The 19,395-nt window shown below is 32.8% G+C and overlaps 1 protein-coding gene, 1 non-coding gene and 1 pseudogene across 2 annotated transcripts; 1 reads left to right on the top strand and 2 right to left on the bottom strand.

Annotated features, from left to right (window-relative positions):
• The first annotated feature begins 10,376 nt into the window (after positions 1 to 10,376).
• Positions 10,377 to 12,010, top strand: LOC113853919. Its single transcript, XM_027484627.1, has 3 exons — positions 10,377 to 10,691; positions 11,141 to 11,347; positions 11,450 to 12,010. Exons 1-3 carry the CDS (start codon positions 10,377 to 10,379, stop codon positions 12,008 to 12,010), a joined length of 1,083 nt encoding a protein of 360 aa, XP_027340428.1.
• A 1,745-nt stretch (positions 12,011 to 13,755) lies between these two features.
• Positions 13,756 to 13,903, bottom strand: LOC113856741. The gene has a single exon (XR_003502975.1). It is a non-coding gene; the product is annotated as a small nucleolar RNA snoR135 (small nucleolar RNA).
• Positions 13,904 to 15,278: 1,375 nt separating this feature from the next.
• On the bottom strand, positions 15,279 to 19,335 carry LOC113856005 (annotated as a pseudogene).
• Positions 19,336 to 19,395: the final 60 nt, after the last annotated feature.

The raw sequence follows: 19,395 nt of genomic DNA, 5'->3' as shown, positions 1-19,395 counted from the left end.
TGCGTCCATTATATTGGGCTCAGGACAGTGAGGTTTGGATTATAGTTGTTGGAGGTGTGAACACTCCTTCGAAGTAGGTAAAATGTCTTACATGAACAAATCAAAGGGCAATACTAAGAATAGTGATACCATAAAGGGAGAGTGAAGAAGCATTGCATCTATGACTATGGCCATAAGTAGAAATGCGTTAATAGAAAGCGATTTAGAGAGAATTTAATGGTCGTTGTCGTTGGGAGGTGCCTAACTTGGATAATTGCCCAAAGTCTTACTCTTATATCAATGTATGTGGGTAATCTCTTCCGCTCAAGGGGACAAATGGACCAATACATTCTTCAATTTTACGTAAATCAGGTGTATATTTGAGCCAATGTTGTCCATAGCTTTTATTCTACTTTCTCTTTTTCAAAAATAGTTTTTGTAAAATTTTGGAGGACAACTTTTGTTGTTGCTTTTACTTTTAAGTGTTTTTTTTTAATTGTGTGTTGAATATTACATACAAGAATGTTGTTCTTTTTTGGGTGTATTATTGTTCCAAGCTTCAAAAGGGAATTGGTCTTCACACACATGCTGGAACCCAGTTATGGACCTAAACGAGATTTAGGGCTTATTATGAATTGGATCATTGCTAGCCCAACTTAACAGTCAATAGCTCATGGTCATTACTTCTCGCCCCAACAATTCTTTTTAAAAAAATGATGGGATATGACCCTCACGTACTGGACTCATGGATGAAAGATCGTTAACTTAAAGGAAAAAAAGGCTACGTCCCAGAGAAGAGGAGATGATGGAAAGGGTAGGTCATTTTTACAGTTTATATTAATCAAGAAAGACTAACAGTATTTTTATTTCATTAATGACAAGGGGACGTTAGTGTAATATATCTCCAATCAAGAATTCAGATATAATTTTCAAATCAAGGAGAGTTTAAATGCATTTATTGTTAATTTTTTAAAAAAGATTAATGTAATTTTTCTTTTTTTGTAATTTTAATTATAACTTGTCAAGTTGATATAACCACATATCCACAACTTGTCCTAAACTTGAGTAATAATGATATCGTCGCATCGTATTTATCAAAGAGAAATGTTAATCTTACAGTAAAAGATTTTTTTTATATATTAAAAAAAGATCAAAAAGTGATTAAACGGGTAATGTAATAAAGAAAGATAAAAATATTGTAAGAATAATACAACTCTTTATTGTATACTCATTTATATTTATTTCTTTTACATTTCTCTCATTTTTATATTTCATCATTTACCACACTTCTAACTTTATTTTTATTTGCGTTTCATCTCTTCCTTCTTCACATTCATGTAACATTCCTTGCTTGCTTGAGTGTGAAAATTTTATTCATTATCAATTAAGAAGGAAGAGAAAAATAAAAAATCCTATTGTATCACTAATTTTTTTTTCAAATTTAAACCCCATATATTGGCTCGACTTAGAAAAAAATTTGTGTAAAAATGTTATTTCATAACCTTGAGCTGTTTCTCTCATATGTCTCCAACTCTATAAAAGCTCTATCTTGGGATCCATGACTTGTCTATGCCCTGAAAGGTAGAGTACTTCATGAACGCAGGGATAGAGTGAGAAAGTTTTACTCTTGTTTTTATTGTTCGGTTTACAATTTGTCAATATATTAATGCGTTAATTAAGAACATTATATTTTAATAAATAAAACATAAATATGTGTAGATAAATGACAAGGAGTGCGTATATAAAGAAGGTTTTATGACCAAAATAATAACAGTTTGAATGTTTCTAACATCAAAAGCAAAAAATCTAACACGGAAATTATGAGATAAAAGAGAACAGCACATTCTAGTTTGAAGAAGGGTGTTTGTAGGATGACGGTGGCTCAGCACAAACTCAACTCACACCTTCATTATTTTGCGTTTTCCTCTTCCAGGACCTTCTTGTGCTTCCTTGTGTGCTCTAAATTGCTTGACAAAGCATTATAGGCTTGCCCAGTTAAAACACTTAAGCAGTTTGAATCATGCGCACAAAACAGTTTGAAGTCATGAAATCGCGCTTGAGGCTGCAACCTAGCTTGAACTGAAATTTTGTACTAACATGTTTATCAATTTTGAAATAAAATCAATAGTGCGTGTGTTTAGATTCTAGTTTACGAATCATAATTTGGGAGATGGAAAAACAATCATTTTTATTTCTTTTTCTATTAACCACATAATTTGAGACTTAAAAATCATATTCAAACACAATTCATTTATAGATACATGATTTTACCCAATATACTCCATATTTTCTAAAGTAAGTCTTAAATTATGCAAATTATAACTCATATATAAACTTTATGCTTAATCTTAAAACTAATCAAATGTTTCTTTATTGCAAAACAATGTCTGCACATATAGTAAAAAATATCTTGATAATTTTGCATTAATTGTTGTCTGACTATATTTATATACTTTTGATACACACTCTTCATATATTCAAATAAATATCATCACTTTTATCAAACTCCCAATTAAAGTAATTGTGAAATCGTAGTTGACGTACGAATACTCTTCTGGTATGGCACTACTTATTTTTTGGGAGTATTGAGTTTGTTTATCCCCACGAGTACTTTCGTAAGAGCTAAAACTTCAACAGTAAACTTATTTTACCACTAAATTTCAACTTACCAATTTAAATATTGCATTACGTGGTGCATGGATATTGTATAGAGTAGCACGACTACGTAACTACGTAGTAAGTAAACAACGCACTAGGTTGAGGAAGTAATTAACTATGATAATCACAATCATAAATGTGATATTAAAGCCATAGAAGTCGTGCAAGATTTGAGACGAAGAAGGACTAGATATGCTATTACAACTTAAAAACTAAAGATCAGTTAAAAAATGATCCTTTTCATGGAATTGCACGTGCGTTAGAGGCAGAAAGAAAATGTGTCTTATAATTTCGAAAAAGCATATTACACTCTTTGCATTACCATATGAATTAACTTTATTACGCATGAAAACTTTCTTTTCAGTTATGAAATTCTTGAATTATTTAGATCTATTAAAAAATTATTAATGACATTACGTACGTCATACACATGTCAACACTGCGGATAAGTCACATTACAATATCCTACAATATTCACAGAAAATGTTCAGTCTTCAATCTTTATTTCGTTTCCTTTTAATTAATTTCATTAGCATAAACTGAACTCATAAATTCCAGCTTACTATGATATATGCCCAAGCGTCATTTTAACTTAGAAATCAGCAATATCTACGGTTCAATTTTAATTTCGGAATTCCCTTCTACACCATTATGCAGTAGTGACCTATCACAAAGTACAGAAAAGGAAATATTTGATCGCCAAAAAAGCTTGAAAATGAAGGAAACCTTGATAATCCTTGATACTGATAATATCTTAATCTGATTATTTTTACTAGCGAAAGTGCTAATCAATGTTTTCAAGATCTCATTATTCATGCGAAAATTCAAGCGCTCTAAACTGAGAGAAGCATGTTGCAAACAAAGCAGCTAGGATGAAATTAATCATTCTTACCGCAAATAATTAAACCAATACATTTGTAATCTCTCTCATATTGCCCAAATCCTTATATTTTAAACAAAATAAGCAAGAAATTAATTTAGGTGTATAAGAGCATTTTACATAGATCAATTTTAGAAAGAAAAGATCCCTTCACAAGATTCACATCAACAAATTAACATTAAAAATAAATAAAAAAATACGTTCTACTGAATTAGCAGTCCGCGACAAATAAAACCCAAATATCATAAAAGGACAAACATATTATGCACCCAGAAAAGGTGAAAAACATGAAAAGAAAGCAATTATACAGCTGATTCCATCCTAATTAATAGCTAGCCTCTACCTATTGTAAAGTGAACTCTGCATAGACTTCAATGTCCTTCTAATTAAATTCTATTTAAACAACATGTTTCTCAGAAATGTTTTGAAGACAAATAACTAATAACTAACTAGCTACGGGAAAGAAACAACCACATCAATTCCTAGATGTTTCCGAAAAAGTGGAACAAAAAATAGGTACTAATTTAGTATAGGCTTCATCAATAACTTGCCTGGCTTCTGCCTGTGTGCCGTATGTGTAGACGACAGTATGAACAAGAGAAATCATGGAGTCATCACCTTCAACTTGTGTTCTGTCATCTCAGGAGTTGGATCCACCTTATCAGGCGGATAGTTTTAGCAAGAAAAGGCTCTGAAGCCATGAGATATATATATGGAGAAGAGGCTTTTAGATTATTGAGGGGGAAAAAGTCAAGTAATTAATGGGGCTTGGGAAAATAAGGGTGATATATTGTAGTTGTATATATATATATATATATGAATAATGATAATGGATCACCCATTTGAAACTTTTGTTCTTTGACCCAACCCTTCTTATATTCTTAGCCAAACATGTAATCATACAAGTGTAAGTGGGAATCCTTTCATTTTCATTTTTATTTATTTTTATCTTTGGCTTTATATTTTTTGCTTTTGCTATGCTCAATCAGAGTTCAGACTATTATGGTGGCACTCAAGACCAGGATCCTTTAAAGGGTACAGAAAGATCATGCTCTGGACACTGGCAGAAAAATATTCAGTTATTCACCGTCTTTTATATACTGACGATGATTGGCGAAGTTATGAAATTATGATCATGAAACAATGGAAGAACACCCCCCCCCCCCCATTTTTTTTATTTCACGAACATTCTATCACACTACTTCTTGTACTAATTAATTATTAATCCGTATATATTTTCCCATTTTCCACAAGTGGGTCAAGGTTGTGAAACTGGTCAACTAGGGTTTGATTTCTCTATGGACAAATAAAAAACAAAGCAGTACTCGTGGGAAACGGCAACAATTTTGGGCACCTTCACCAATACAAGTATTCTAATGGCCAATGGGGAGGTCTTGTTAGTCAAAATATAATCACTATGTCAAGCGGCTATTCCTTTATGCATTCGTTTGTCAGGAGGGCTATTCTGAGCACATGAAATCACACCAATTTAACTATGAAAAGTGAGAGAGGAAATCCTTAAGCCTAGCATTAAGACATTTTATTCTATTTTAAGAAACAATAATATTAGTCTTTAATTTTATAAATAGATATTTATTTTATTTTTTCCATAAAAAACCAAGTCAATAATATTTTATAAAATTAAATATTATTAAAAAATTCAAAACTGAAAAAATTAAAATGTCTAACTCACACCATCTTAAAGTGTTTTAAAGATTTACTTGATAAATAGATTTATACAAAATAGATTCATGAATAAATAAATTCAATTCTGGAATTATATTTAAGTATAAAAAATAAGTTGTTTTTGGAGTCCACGAGTAAAAAATGGGTTTGTAAAATTACTGCACCCACTCGATCTATATATTAATATATAGGATTTTTTTTATAACTTTTAGGAACAACTTTAAGAATTTTTTTTTTCTGTGTGTATTTTTAAAATGCATATATATAAAAAATAAAAAATTGCACTAGATCACCAATTTTTTAATTATTTAAATAACGTAATTATATTATATATCAAACACGCTATCTCACACTCGTAAAATTTTTAATAAATTATAAAACATACATTACCATATTCTTCATTTGGTAGGATGGAATTTGTTTGTTTCTGAGTAAATATAATTTTGTTTACATAAGAACTGAATTATATATGCTTTGCTGATTATTTAAATTAAGCGGGTTTCAAATGATTAACATATGAGGTTGAGGAACATGCTGCATGCATTAATTTTCATGAAGCAATATAATGAAGTTCTTAAAATCTTAAATTATTTCAATAACATAATTATTAAATCCCATCTAAATCTGAATGTAGTAACTTCTACTGGTATTCAATTGTGAAATTATATGTAAGTCTAAAGTATAAGATGATGTGAATTATTTCAGTGATATTTCTTTTTCAAAACGAAATCATTTCAATGTTGTTTCCCATGCAATTTTTGTCGTACTAACCACTACCACTCATCACTACTAATGTCCATACCATCTTCGTCTTCTTTAACGCAATTCATGTCGTACTAACCACTGCCATTCATCACTACTTACGTCCATACCACCATCATCTTTAATAAACGTATCCATCATAATTTCTCTAATTTGCAAGAAATCAAAGAGCATAACGTTCATTGAAATAATGGGATGTTAAACATAAGCCACCATGAACAAAAAGATGATGGAAGGGGGGGGGGGTAAACAGAGGAAAAGACCAAGTGGTAGTTTTCATTCAACGTTAGTGGGCCACTTTAAGCAAAAACAACTTCACAATCTTTGCAATTGCCTTGAGGACGAAACATCAAAAGTGGTTAATTCCTAATGGCACCTGAAGGCTGAAATGGGACATGTAATTAACCTCAAGAAAAAGCACTAGAGTATGTGGTGAGAATATTCGAACAACTTGTAAACATGAATTCAACGAAAAATTATAAGTGTATGTGAATTTATGTAATTTAATTATGAACTTAAATATGTTATAAGTTGATTTTTTCTGAATTTTTGGCCCGATGAAATGGCATAACTTTGCTCTTTAGTAACATTCATATTCACATTGATTTATATATTTTTAAACACTTGGAGGAATGTTATTTGCTTTTTAGTTTTAATTCATACATTTTCATTAATAATTACAAAGCAGCATTTCTATCGTCAACATGATATAAAAATAAACATGGAATCTAATTTGTTATTCTTGTTTATAAAATCATAAAGACAAAATGAAATAAAATAATGTGATAATATTTAGTAATTATTAATTAAAACGGATTAATTGAAATTTTTAAACTAAACAATCTCTAGTTTTCCATTCTATTAAAATGAAATGATTTCCAATCTTAGATGTTTCAATCAAGAAGGGCAATGCATTTCATTTTCAGGGAAAGGAAAATAATTATATTATATTTTTATTAACAAAACAGACTCAATAGAAATTAGGTAATGTTATATGACAGCTTTGAGGTCTCACTTTCCAACCTTTTATTGGTTGTGGAGCATAGTTCAACAGCACAACCATAGAAGCAAAAAAACACAAGAAAATTCAAGGGGAAAACTTATGGATAGCAGGATTTGGGTTATAATTAGTCATATCAGGACTAATTAACCAATTCTCCAAATCCCAACCAACGAACTCACTCAGAAACTTCGGTTAGAGATAGTACAAGACCAAGGACATGCAATATGTCGTAGAAGTCTAGTTCACAGTTAAAAGAGCACAGTGAATTAAAAGAGTGGCTAGTGAAACATGACACAATTTTTGTTTAACAAGTCTCAACTTTTAGTCTTCATTCATCTTTTTAATTCGAGATAAATATAAGTTATTTATAAATACTTTTTTGAGTCCAATTTATTTTTTTAAAAAGGAAAAAACATAGTGGAGAGCAGCTACTCCACTTATGTGGAACCTTATTGGTAGTAAATCTACTGTTGGCAACATAACATGCCACAGAAAGCAAACAATGCAGTGATGCCCTTCGTAATTGGAGATGAGAAGCCACTTCTTGTTTCACTTTCTCGTGATTCGAATCTAAAAGTTCATAGACGCTCTTAACGGAAAACTTCCCATGAGTCCCCACTCTTGAACCGTCATTAATGTTCAATCATAATGCTTTCACCAAGCAATGATATTTTCTACGCATTTTCTATACACATTGTAATAATGCTCAACCAATCCTCCACGATCTTGTACCGTTTTTAATAGTGTCATGGAAGCAATAAAATCTTCAAGCACTCTCCCCCAAGTACGTACCCAAAAATATCTTCTCAAAAGTGTGGGATCGTATGGTTAAAGGTATGTGGTGAAAAATATCTAGCTAAGCCACAATATTTATCAGATCGTTTATGTTAGAATCCTTTGTTTAGACCTAAGAGACAGTTTAAGGAAAGTAAGACAAGAACTGCTTACCATTGCCCCATAAAATAGAAATAGGAAAATAAACAACCATGCCATTTTGGTATTTGCTTGAACACTTTCTAACAGCAGCAATGATTTTGTTGTTTGAGTAATGTCACAGATGCATTACTGATCCTATATAGATATTTTAAATAAGTACAGCCTAAAACCACAATAGCTTGAGAAAGCATTTGTCTTGAGATGAGATCTACCAAAAATTCCATAAGATTTATGAGTCTTGCATTTAGTGTTATGCGTAAGTCCAAAAGCTTTTGTCAATTCTGCCGCAACAACCTGGCCAACCTATTAGCATTAGTCCACAATAATAATAGTTATAAATTTGTAAGGTCAAAAGAAAAGAAACCCCTGAAGTATAAAGCCATAATTCTTTGAAAACAAAGACAGTGGAACATTTATATACATATAAGCTTTGAGGCTTTCGAGCCAAGTTTTGATAGATGATTGATGCTTTATATTTGTAAAATTTAAGATCAGTATGAGAATATATGATTGAATTTCATGAACAAATCATCCGCAAAAAAGTTATAACCAAAGAAAATTAAGGCAAGAGCCAAAAGCAAGATGTGATTAATAGCAACTACAAATTTGATATTATATATTTTTCTTTGTAAAATACATGAATCTTATTTTTCTTGGTTTTATCATACGTCACGGTTTGAACCCTTACCACTAAATTATCAACCAAAGGACAGTCAACAACTTTTTTTGGGTCAAGGGTCAACAACTTTTGAAAACCCTCTTTTTTGTCACCGAATTAGAATGCTGAAAGGTAGAACAAAATAAGCCCGAGATGGCCCAAATAGGAAACAATGCTAAAAGGTCCAATCTGAACAAGTTAGGCTCGTTACATTGTGGGCCAAAAAATGTAGAGAGCTTTTGTTTTGGATACATAAATCCATAATCCAACCCAAACCAATAACACATTCCGTTGAACTCATGCTACGAAGAGCTGGAACCCTTTGGGAACTGTGGAATGTGAATATAAATAGTCAAATTATTTAAGAGGTTTTACTAACCACACTTAATTTTTGTGGAATACAAACCTATGCAAACGGGTTAGAATTTAACAGGTTATCTTAAAGGATACAATGATAAAGAAAAATACTTTTCAAATACAAAAGTAAGATAAAAAAAAATTTCAAATAATTTTGTGTTTAAATAATATAAAATTACATGAAACTAACAAAGTAGTCTTGGTTTACGCGCGTGCTTAATTACCTTATTTAAAGAGTGATTATTTATTTCCAAAAAAAAAAAAAAAACTGAACAAGTTATTGTTACCCTTTTCTTCGTGCATTAATTTTCTTTTCAAATGTACCTTCAACAAAAAAATCTCAATTAAAATCATACAATAATTTTTGTATCAAAACAGAAACCACACATCATAACAGAAAAGAATATGCTCAAAATTTGAATCAGAAAGAATCCAACAGTTCATAGTCAAATATGATTAATAACGTGCTATTAATTTTGTTTACCCCAAGAGAGTCAAAAACTTTGGAAATCTGAAGGGAAAAAAAAAAATCTAGAATTGATTGCATTGGTGACGAAAATTCCATCGACAGCTCCATTCGTCACCTGTTTTAGAAAGGTCATTTTCACGCAAGTGTAGTTTCAGGTTTTATGACAGAAGAAACTTGAGCAGAGAAGGTAAGAATGGAAGTATAATGGTCAGAATGAGAAAGTTTTCTGCAATCACTGTTGAAAGATACTGAAACTGAAAGATCTTTTCCATTCCAAGAAAGAATCTGAAATCTGAGACCCATTAGCTGGGACCAAAAAGAGGATACAAAGGTGCCCTTTTAATGGCTATGCTGATATATTACCGTACAACAAAGAGGGTAAACGAGCGTTGAATGGTTTGAACCAAAAAACATTATGGGATTGTCAGATACTATTATCTTTTATTTGTAGTACACGTTGCTACAATAAGTTAAGAGTGAGAGAGAAAACTTTTCAGTGATAGGAAAAACAGAAGCGTGTGGGAAACTAGGAATTAATTGGTAGTGTCTTTTGTAGGTTAACAATGACCATTATTGGAGTGAGTAGGAAGAAAGGGTATTCCACGCTCTTTCGCTTTTTTTGAATTTAAGAACTTGTTAGGCTTTTCCCAGTTATTATTACCACTTTTTTCTCTTAGAATTTCACTTTCCTTCTTTGTCTGTAATCTTTGTCTCTCATCCACCAAGTGTGTCAGAGGTTTGTCTTCAAAAATATATACATTTTCATCCTTCCACTTAATTATTGTAAAGGTTTGATTCTTGTCACTATTATTATTATTATATAGTTCATTATATTAATCTATACGTCCTAAACTTGCTCTCAAAATTGCACCACTTGTTTCCATTTGGTTACTACACTTGTTCACCACTTGGTTCATACTGAGTTGAACTATAGCATTGTTTCTCCCTCCAGATCGTGAGACAAAGACTCTAGTGAGAGAGGGGAATTATGGGGAAAGCTTCGAGGTGGTTGAAGGGGTTGTTGGGAATGAAGAAAGAGAAGGGTTGTGAGTGTTCGGAGTCACTGGGTGATGCCAAGAATGAGAAGAAACGATCAGGGAAGGATGAAGTGAGTGTTACGGCTTTTGATCATGCTTGGATCAGACCCTATGTTGCTGAAAAAGAGGATGAGAAGAACAAACACGTAATTGATGTGGCTGATGCTGTTGTGAGGTTGAGAAGCTATGAGAGAGGCACGTTGTTTTGTGGAAGCAGAGAGAGGTGGGCTTCTGTGAAGATTCAATCTTTTTTCAGAGGTTATTTGGTATGTCACACCTACTTTATCTTATAGGCAAGTTCAAATCTAATTTGGTTTCAGTGCTGCTTTTTACCTCATGTGATGCTGTCTTTTCCTCTGTTTACACAAAATCCATTTGCTGAATTATATTGTCTTGTAAACGGTGATGTTTGTAGCTTTGTCTACGCAACAATTATTTTTGGTAAAATATGTGCTTTGCTTGATTGTTACTCCTTTGTTTGTCCTCAAAAGGTCACAATTCAGATACATGTTTTACATTCTCAATGAAACAGTCCCTTTTTCTTTTATGGGGTAATGTTAATCAATTTATCATTTTCTACTAAGGCTAATATCAACATCTACCACTTGAGTGTTTTAATTTATAACTATAATGCAAAAGGTTTGGTTATGCTATAAATTTTAAACATGTTCTGTCAGTACTTCAACTCAAAATTCATAAAATTTGTTGCATTCAGGCGAGAAAGGCTCTTAGAGCACTCAAAGGATTGGTTAAGATACAGGCTCTTGTTAGAGGGTTTCTTGTGCGTAAAAGGGTTGCTGCAACTCTTCACAGTATGCAAGCTATGATAAGAGCTCAAGCTGTTGCCCGATCGCAGCGAGCTCGTCGCTCCATGTACAAGGAGAATAGATTTCATGCAGAAATTCGTTCCAGAAAACATTTGGTATAAACTTGTTCTTTAATCCTTCACAATAATTAACTTGAATATCTTTCCATCAACAATTATAGTCTTAATTTTTGCGTGTTAAATCTTTTTATATTCCAGCAACTGTTTGATGAAACAAGAAATGGAAGGGTACCCATTTATACTAAGACACCCTTGAATGGATTTGATGAGAACCCAAAAGTTGTTGAGATTGACACTCACATGCTCCATTCAAGATCTAAGAGCATTGCCACAACAAAGTCTGAATGTGGAGAAGACCTGCAATATCAAGCAATGTCAGTTCCAAGTCGAGTATCAGTTCATGAATTCCGACATCCTCAAAGTTTACAGTGGTACTTCAATGTTGATGAGCGCATGTTATCCACAGCTCAGAGCACCCCTCGTTTTGCAGATTGTATGCTAACACCAAATACCCCACCTACTCCAGTGAAGAGTGTTTGTAGAGACACCTTCGTTAGGCCTTGCTCCAATTCCCCAAACTACATGGCCAATACTCAATCATCTAAGGCAAAAGTAAGGTCTCACAGTGCTCCAAAGCAAAGACCTCAGCTTAAGACAAGGATTTCACTCAGTGAAATGATGGCTGCAAGAAATAGCATTAGTGGTGTTAGAATGAAGTGCTCAACCAACCCAAATACTCAAGATTATTGTTGTTTTTGACAGGGTTATTTAGCCATGCCATTTTAGCTTAAGTTAATTGGTTGTCTATTTGTGCTTTCAACTTACACACAATAGAATGTCTAATAGTGTACTAAGTTCTTGGAAAGAGTTAGTTTTCTTTTCTTGTACCAAATGGTTACTTTTAGTACCGATTAAAGATTCTGGTTTGGTTTTATCATCTTATGGTAAAAAAAATTTATATGGATATTTATTTATGGAATGTGTTGAGTGGTTTTGCGTTTGGAAGTCCCCGATGGCAAAAGCTATAATAGAAAAAGTTTTTGCCTATATAAACTACGGTTTCCAACTGTTTTAAATACAAAGCCGTATTTCTTACTTAAAACGATCTAATCTTTTATGTGGTCTAAAGTACATTATGTAATTTGTATATAAAAGAAATTTATTTTTTTAAATTGACAAATAGAGTTATAAAATTATGAAACTTATCACAAATTTTGAGTATGCGGAAAGGATTCATAATATAAATTACTTCTAATGGTAATACATCTAGAGACATCAATATATTTATTTTAGACATGCACCTAACAAACACCAATAATCAATAAGCTAAGCACTAAATAGATAAATTTTCTTTTAAAAAAATTCCAATTAAATATGATCAAATTTAAATCTTAAATTTGTGAGACTTACTAAAAAAAAAGCTATTCATTTATGATGATTAAAATTTTTAATTAATGACAATTATCTTAAATTAACATTAAAAATTTGTTATTTGCTGATAGGTAATAAAATGGGTTAAGATATATTGATATTATGACTTACACTAAATTTTAACCATAAAAATTAATAATTTAACGATTAAAACGTTATATATTGTTTAACTAAAGCAATAAAATGCGTAAAAAGATATAATTTTTAATTTGTACGGTTGTAATTTGCTATAAATCTTTTTAGATTTACATCTAGTGTCAATGGATCCTATTCTTAATAAAATTGATGTTAAATGTTATATTTTTGTTTTAATTATGTGTATTTATAATATTAAAATAGAGTTAAATTTATAATTTTAACATGGCCTATTAGCTCAGTTGGTTAGAGCGTCGTGGTGCTAATAACTCGAAGGTTGCAGGTTCGAGACCTGCATGGTCCTGATGCACTACTCGTTTGCTGAGCTTCGGCCCACAGGTCTGCTAGTTAATTTGGATTTGACTTTCTCTTGGGTGACGGATTGGACAGGATGAGACGTTTATTCTTACAGTCATCCATAAATCAGCGTTTCTTGTTTATATATAGCAAATTTATAGCTGTTCTGTTTCTGTCTACATAATTGTAGAGGGCAAGACGAGATTCCGCTTCAGAAAGATGTGATCCATTACCAGAGTTTTGTAGCAAATATTAGTGTTATGATTTCGTTTCCAACCCCCGCCGCATACCAAGTTTCAAAGTCTGGTCCTTTCAATTTATATATATCTGGGCAAGTTGGTACGACCAACCACAACCCAAAATAAAAATTTGGCGAGATGTTGTTCTAATACCACGTAGGAGATGTGTCATTCATGAACCATAAAACCTTTACTGGCAACTCTCCGAAGGTAGGTAGAATTTTATCAACAATAGCCAAAAGACTTGGTCTTCGAATTTACTGCGACTAATAAAAATACAATAAGTATTTCAATTAGCTGTTCAGCTCCAAGATTAACAAAACCCTTAATAAAATGCAGCACATACACATGACAAATACTAACGCAAAGGAAATTGAATGAGAGAAATAAAGGGGGAGATTGAAATGTAGGGAAAATGATTGTTGTGATTTCGAACGAGAAAATATGAAACACAACTGCCCATTTTCTCAGAAGAATGAATGTTGCAGGGAACTCTTTCGGAAGAGTGCATTGATCGCAGCACAACACCGATACACACAATCCCCGCGGAAGAGAATCACTATCATACATAAATTTAAATGCATAAAATCACAATGATCCAAACACTAACAATAACTCAGGCAACTGAGACACCCAACGCTTCGAGTGTTGCAGTGTGTATATATAGGGAAGCAACCAAACCCTAGAGTGCCTGACAAGACCAAATGAGTGGCGAGTTGTATCCCATTACTGGACCTTGGGCTTGGTTGGAGTGAGTAAGTTTAGATGGCCCAAACTTCATTTTCGGCCCATCCTGAATGTTGATTTTAACTAACCAATCTTTAAAGTATAATAATTAGGAAAATGATTGTTGTAAAAGTATTTATCCTCGTAAAATTCTTCCTATGCCTAAATTAAGGTAAATTTAGGCACTGACATGTAATGTAACCAACATTGATGCATGTGGAATGAGTGATGTTATGTGTATGATGATATGTTGGATTCAACTATGTATGGTGTGGGTAGAATGAGTGGCATTATTGTCTGCACATTTCCCCTACTCCACACATCTTCCTTTCTCTTTTCAGTGTCTGTCACCTTCTTCCCCCACTTTTGTTATTATTATAATAACTCTTACTATAATTATGATTTTTAACTGAATTTTGCTTTGATGAAACATAGTTAGATAACACTTAATAGTGCTCCTTGAATTACTGATGACTTTGGATAATCAACTTCACCAAAATTTTGCTATTCATTTCCGTTAAAAATGATCAATGGAAAAAAAATAAAACAAATTTTATTAATAAATAGAGTGTGTTTGATATTATCAATATATTTGATTACTTTTAAACAAAAATTCCTATTTATTGTTTTTTAATCATTATCATAAAATAATTATTAACAAATTAAATTTTGTATTGCACCATTTTTATTTATTTAACAAATATGATTAATGCTTTTTATATTTTAAAAATATATTTTTTAAATTTCTTAATATAATTTATCCATTATTTCTCTCGTTCGTGATATATTGATAAGTGTGTTAAATATTTAAAAATGAAGAAAACAATAAGAACATAATTAAAAAGACAATACTTGATATTGACATGAACTCTTGCATAAATAAACAAACGAGTAAACAGAAATAATACTTTCTGTTAACAGTGGACAGAAAAAGAAAATACAAACTAAATCAGGTATTCTCAAAAAAATAATAATAGAAATAAGAGAAAATAAATTAATTGATAAAATAAATGAAAACGCCGCGAGATAATGGTATAAAAAATAAAAAGGAGAGACACACAAAACTGGAAAATGGATTTTGGGATCGTTGAGAATGAGTAGCAATTTCATTTTGCATGGAAGTTTCTGCTGCGGATTCATAATGGGGACATTGATAACTGCAAGGCACATTAATGACATAAGACATGGTAATAGCATTATCATTTACCAAAGCATTTGGTTGAATTAATAATAGGATTAGCATCCCCACAGGATCCCATAGTGAGAGGTGATGAAATAATCTTCTGAGCCATTTTAGTGATATCATTCATTGTGATTCCATCTTCTGCCTCCAAGAATTGCTCCACTGGCTTCCTGAAATGGGTCGCTCACAAATTCTTATATTACAAATTAGCAACATCAAATCAATCATACTTTATTCCATTTAAACCATTTCTTTAACAAAGTTAAAGTTTCTTGCATGAAAGTAATGGCAGGATGATTTAAGTGAAAATAGAAAGATTTCTTGGGATTCAAGAAAACGGAGCAAAAGGTCTCTAATTGATCTTTACCCTTCTCCATAAGTCAATATCTGCCTTCATATATCTTCTGATGCAATCATCTGTAAAAGCAACAAATTTTCAGCATATAACAACTATATATAATTGAACTAACCAATTCCCCTATCTACACCGAGTAAAGAAATCCATGATAGATAAAATAGAGTTACAGTTACATTAGTTTTAAGGGGTTTTTAAATTCAGGTAAGAAATTCCACATCATTCAAACTATCAAAGTTCAAATATATATAGATCGATCGATCAATATATATAGATTTAGTGGATAGATAGATAGATAGATAGATAGATAGATAGATAGAGCGAGAGAGAGAGAGAGAGAGAGAGAGAGAGAGAGAGAGAGAGAGAGAGAGAGAGAGAGAGAGAGAGAGAGAGAGAGAGAGGGTACCCTGGACTCCAAATTCATTAGAACTGAAGATTTAGTGGATTTTTTTGGCACGTTCAAGCTGCATCTGTGGAACTGTCATTGCATGAAGCCTAAATTTAATTTGGCAAAAAACAAGATTCTAACAAATATACAACAAGAGACACACAAACAAAGCAGATAAAACCTTGTCCTGGAGATGCGATTGCTATCAATTCTTTGGCTGCTAAATCGACAGCTTTTGCAACAAAATCAGAGTTCTACATGGACAAATTAGAAAAAATGCTCACCATTCATACATCAAGCTGGAAATATTAAAGGTACAATATAAAATTCAAAACGGCTTAAAAGGAGAAAAAGTAGTCAGTATCAAAATTAATTTGTGTAAATTATGACATGATATGAGCAAGTGTGATAATAGAAAGGAAATTCAGACGCCATGCAAAATTCAAAACTAACTCAGAAGTCACAAGTATCCTCTCACAGGAATGAATCAAAATTCAAAAAGAAAAACACAAAGTAAAAAAGAGGCATCACATCTATGTTTAACAAAGATTGTGACTTACTGTGCTTGCATATATGCCAAATAACCCTGTATTGTTGAAGATGCTGTTGAATGCAGAAAAAGATTGAATTTGCTGATATTCATCAAGACACGCAGATCTGGATTCCATTGTATATATAAGTAAAACAAGATAAGTATCAGGGAAGATATATTAATATATGAACAGAAGATAGTGAAATATACTTCATATAGCTAAGAAAAGGGAAAGGCAATTCAAATTATAGACCAAAGTCAGTTGTAAACTACAAGATATAGGTAAAACTTCAGAGTCTTGAGTGCATCCCTTTTCCAGGCCCCCCTGCTGAGAATGATCCACCTCCTCCCATAAGCATCTTTAGTACTCAGATTATCACTTATATTCAATTACTTCTTTCCTCCTTTCATGTGCAAGGAATAAGGATGGCAGCAAGAGAAAATTTGCAAATCCATAGACAAGCTATCTCTTGAAATCAGAATGACTCAGACGAAAAAATGAGTACCAGTATTACAGTCAGAACAATAGCTTCCTTCTCCTTTTTCCAGCCACCAGGCACTTCAAAAGCAATAGCTACATGTGCACCCTGCCCTTCCAAAAGTTCTTAGTAGATAAGTAATAATAAACGCCATTTGAAAGGGGACAAATGAAAAAGCAGAAACATAAGTAAATGTAGGTGACAGTGTATCAATTTAATGCACATCCCGGATTCACCTTGACGATGAAAATCACCCCCAATATATGTAGATTTTGGTTCTTCAGCTCGGCCAACATTTGGTAGATCAGAGAGAAGAGGCTCAGCAACATACAACAGCTCTTCATGGTCAACCCCAGATGCTGCAAGTACCATTCTAAGTGCAGTATAATTCTCCTAAATTTCCATATCCAACAAATCCAGATAATCAAATAGACTGCCAGAAATTTAAATTATGAACAATAATAACAGTGGCTTTCATGCAATATAAAAAAGAATAATAGATCATACAGCAAAAAATTCCTCTAAAATGGAGCCATTTAATGTGTTGAGTGCCAATTCAGAAGCCAAAAGTGGATTAGCCAATGCTCCAGAATAACCAGCAGAGTGCATGGCCTCCATAAGTAAGCCCTGGGGATTGTTTGATAGTTCTCCAAGTTCTGCTTTTGCCTTTTGAAGCTGTACCAAGAGATGATTTAACAAGATCAGCAAGAACTACTATAGGTGAACAAAATATAAGAATTAGAAGAACAGTCTTTAAGAGAGAATACATTCACAAGAAAACAAAGATACCTCTTCATTGACCTCCCAATCCAAGAAGGCTGGGTTCCTTACACAGTCAACTAGCAACTCAATCATTTTGTGGAACAAAAGTTTTTATAGCATCAAATGTGTAGCCCATTTGCTCCCTAGAGGCTGAGGCTCCTACATTACCACCAATTGCTTCTATTTCTCTTACAACACAAAAGTGACTTCGGTTTGTCGTCCTCCAGAAAGGCATTTTCTCTAGCAAGTGCGACGCCCAGCTAGACAAGCGCGTCTCATAGAGGGAAACACTTTCAATATATAACCCTATTGAGGCTGCAAGATTCTAATTGACAACCAAAACATATACTTCAATTACAAAAGTGGTAGAAGTAAAAGTAACATTGTCATTATTAAAGTATGGAAAACTATTAACATGCACATACTAATGAGGTATCGATGCTATTTTCAGACCATTGGGGAGATTTGTGATCTTGGTTCAACATAATCAGGCAGTGGAGCAGGGAAGGAAACCCCTGTAAGTGGCGTGTCAAGAGGAGGAAGGGTACTGGAAAATTCTCCAGTAAGCCAGCTGAATAAACCTTCTGAAGCAGGCCTTGTAGCTGCTGCACTTTGAAGTAGCAAACCCTAGAGGCTTCCAATGTTCTTCCTTTGACCGACTAACATATTTTAATTACACAACTGAATTACACCAAATAGAGTCTCGTTAGATTGAATCATGCAATGTGAAACAGAAAACCACTGAAACATGCAATAAACAATATAATCCGCATTTTCCAAGGAAAAGGTGATTGAAACATCAAACAAACAAATGAAGTAAAAACATGCAATGAATGTGTCATCTCAAAACAATGTAGGAGTCATCAAAACCGGTTGCGCAGGATTCTCCTACATGATTAAAAGAAGAAAAATAACATTGTCTCACAACGTACCAAGTTAAAAAAAAATGACAGCTAGAAAACCCATAAAAAGGGAAAATATATTTTCTGGGCGGGTTCCAAAAACTTGAATTCCCAAACACCCCCCCAAGCAATGGGGTTGGGTCGTTATAGACTAAAGAGAAAGAAGCATTTTAGATGTTTGGTAGTGACCTTGAGAAGGGTGAGACGTGAAGCTGCAGCTCTGTACATGACGATGAGAATGAATTTCCTGAGTTGAGTTGAGACAACAAAGGTGGCTGCTAAATGCCAAAACTATGAATCCGAATCCAACGAAGACAAGAGAAAAAGAGGCTTTTGGTTCCAATACGTTGGGCCCTTCGGTGAGTTAGTAGATTTTCAGCCATAAACTTAGACCAATTACTAGTAACACACTAAAGTACCCACGAAATGTTTTACTCTATGTTTTAATGTTTAATAACATGGTTAAAAGAATGGCTTCAACTTTAACGGCGCATAGTCGAAGACTAAACAAGAAAGAACTTCACTTTATTGGTGGGACAAAGAAAAACGATGATTATTTTTAATAATAACTTTTCAATTAACCTCCATCACTCCAGAAAAATCCACTCTCAATTTGATTCTTATAACTACTTTCTCTCTGATTATGTGGCGGCATGTGTAGGAAAAACCATGGGAAACGAACCAATGTTTTCGATTTGACTGCATCCTACACTGT

The sequence above is a fragment of the Abrus precatorius genome, unplaced genomic scaffold (assembly GCF_003935025.1).
Source record: "Abrus precatorius isolate BTA unplaced genomic scaffold, Abrus_2018 Scaffold11, whole genome shotgun sequence".
In the NCBI taxonomy this organism is placed as follows: domain Eukaryota; kingdom Viridiplantae; phylum Streptophyta; class Magnoliopsida; order Fabales; family Fabaceae; genus Abrus; species Abrus precatorius.
The sequence above is the reverse complement of the archived record's forward strand: the minus strand, read 5'-3'. Positions and strand labels throughout refer to the sequence as shown.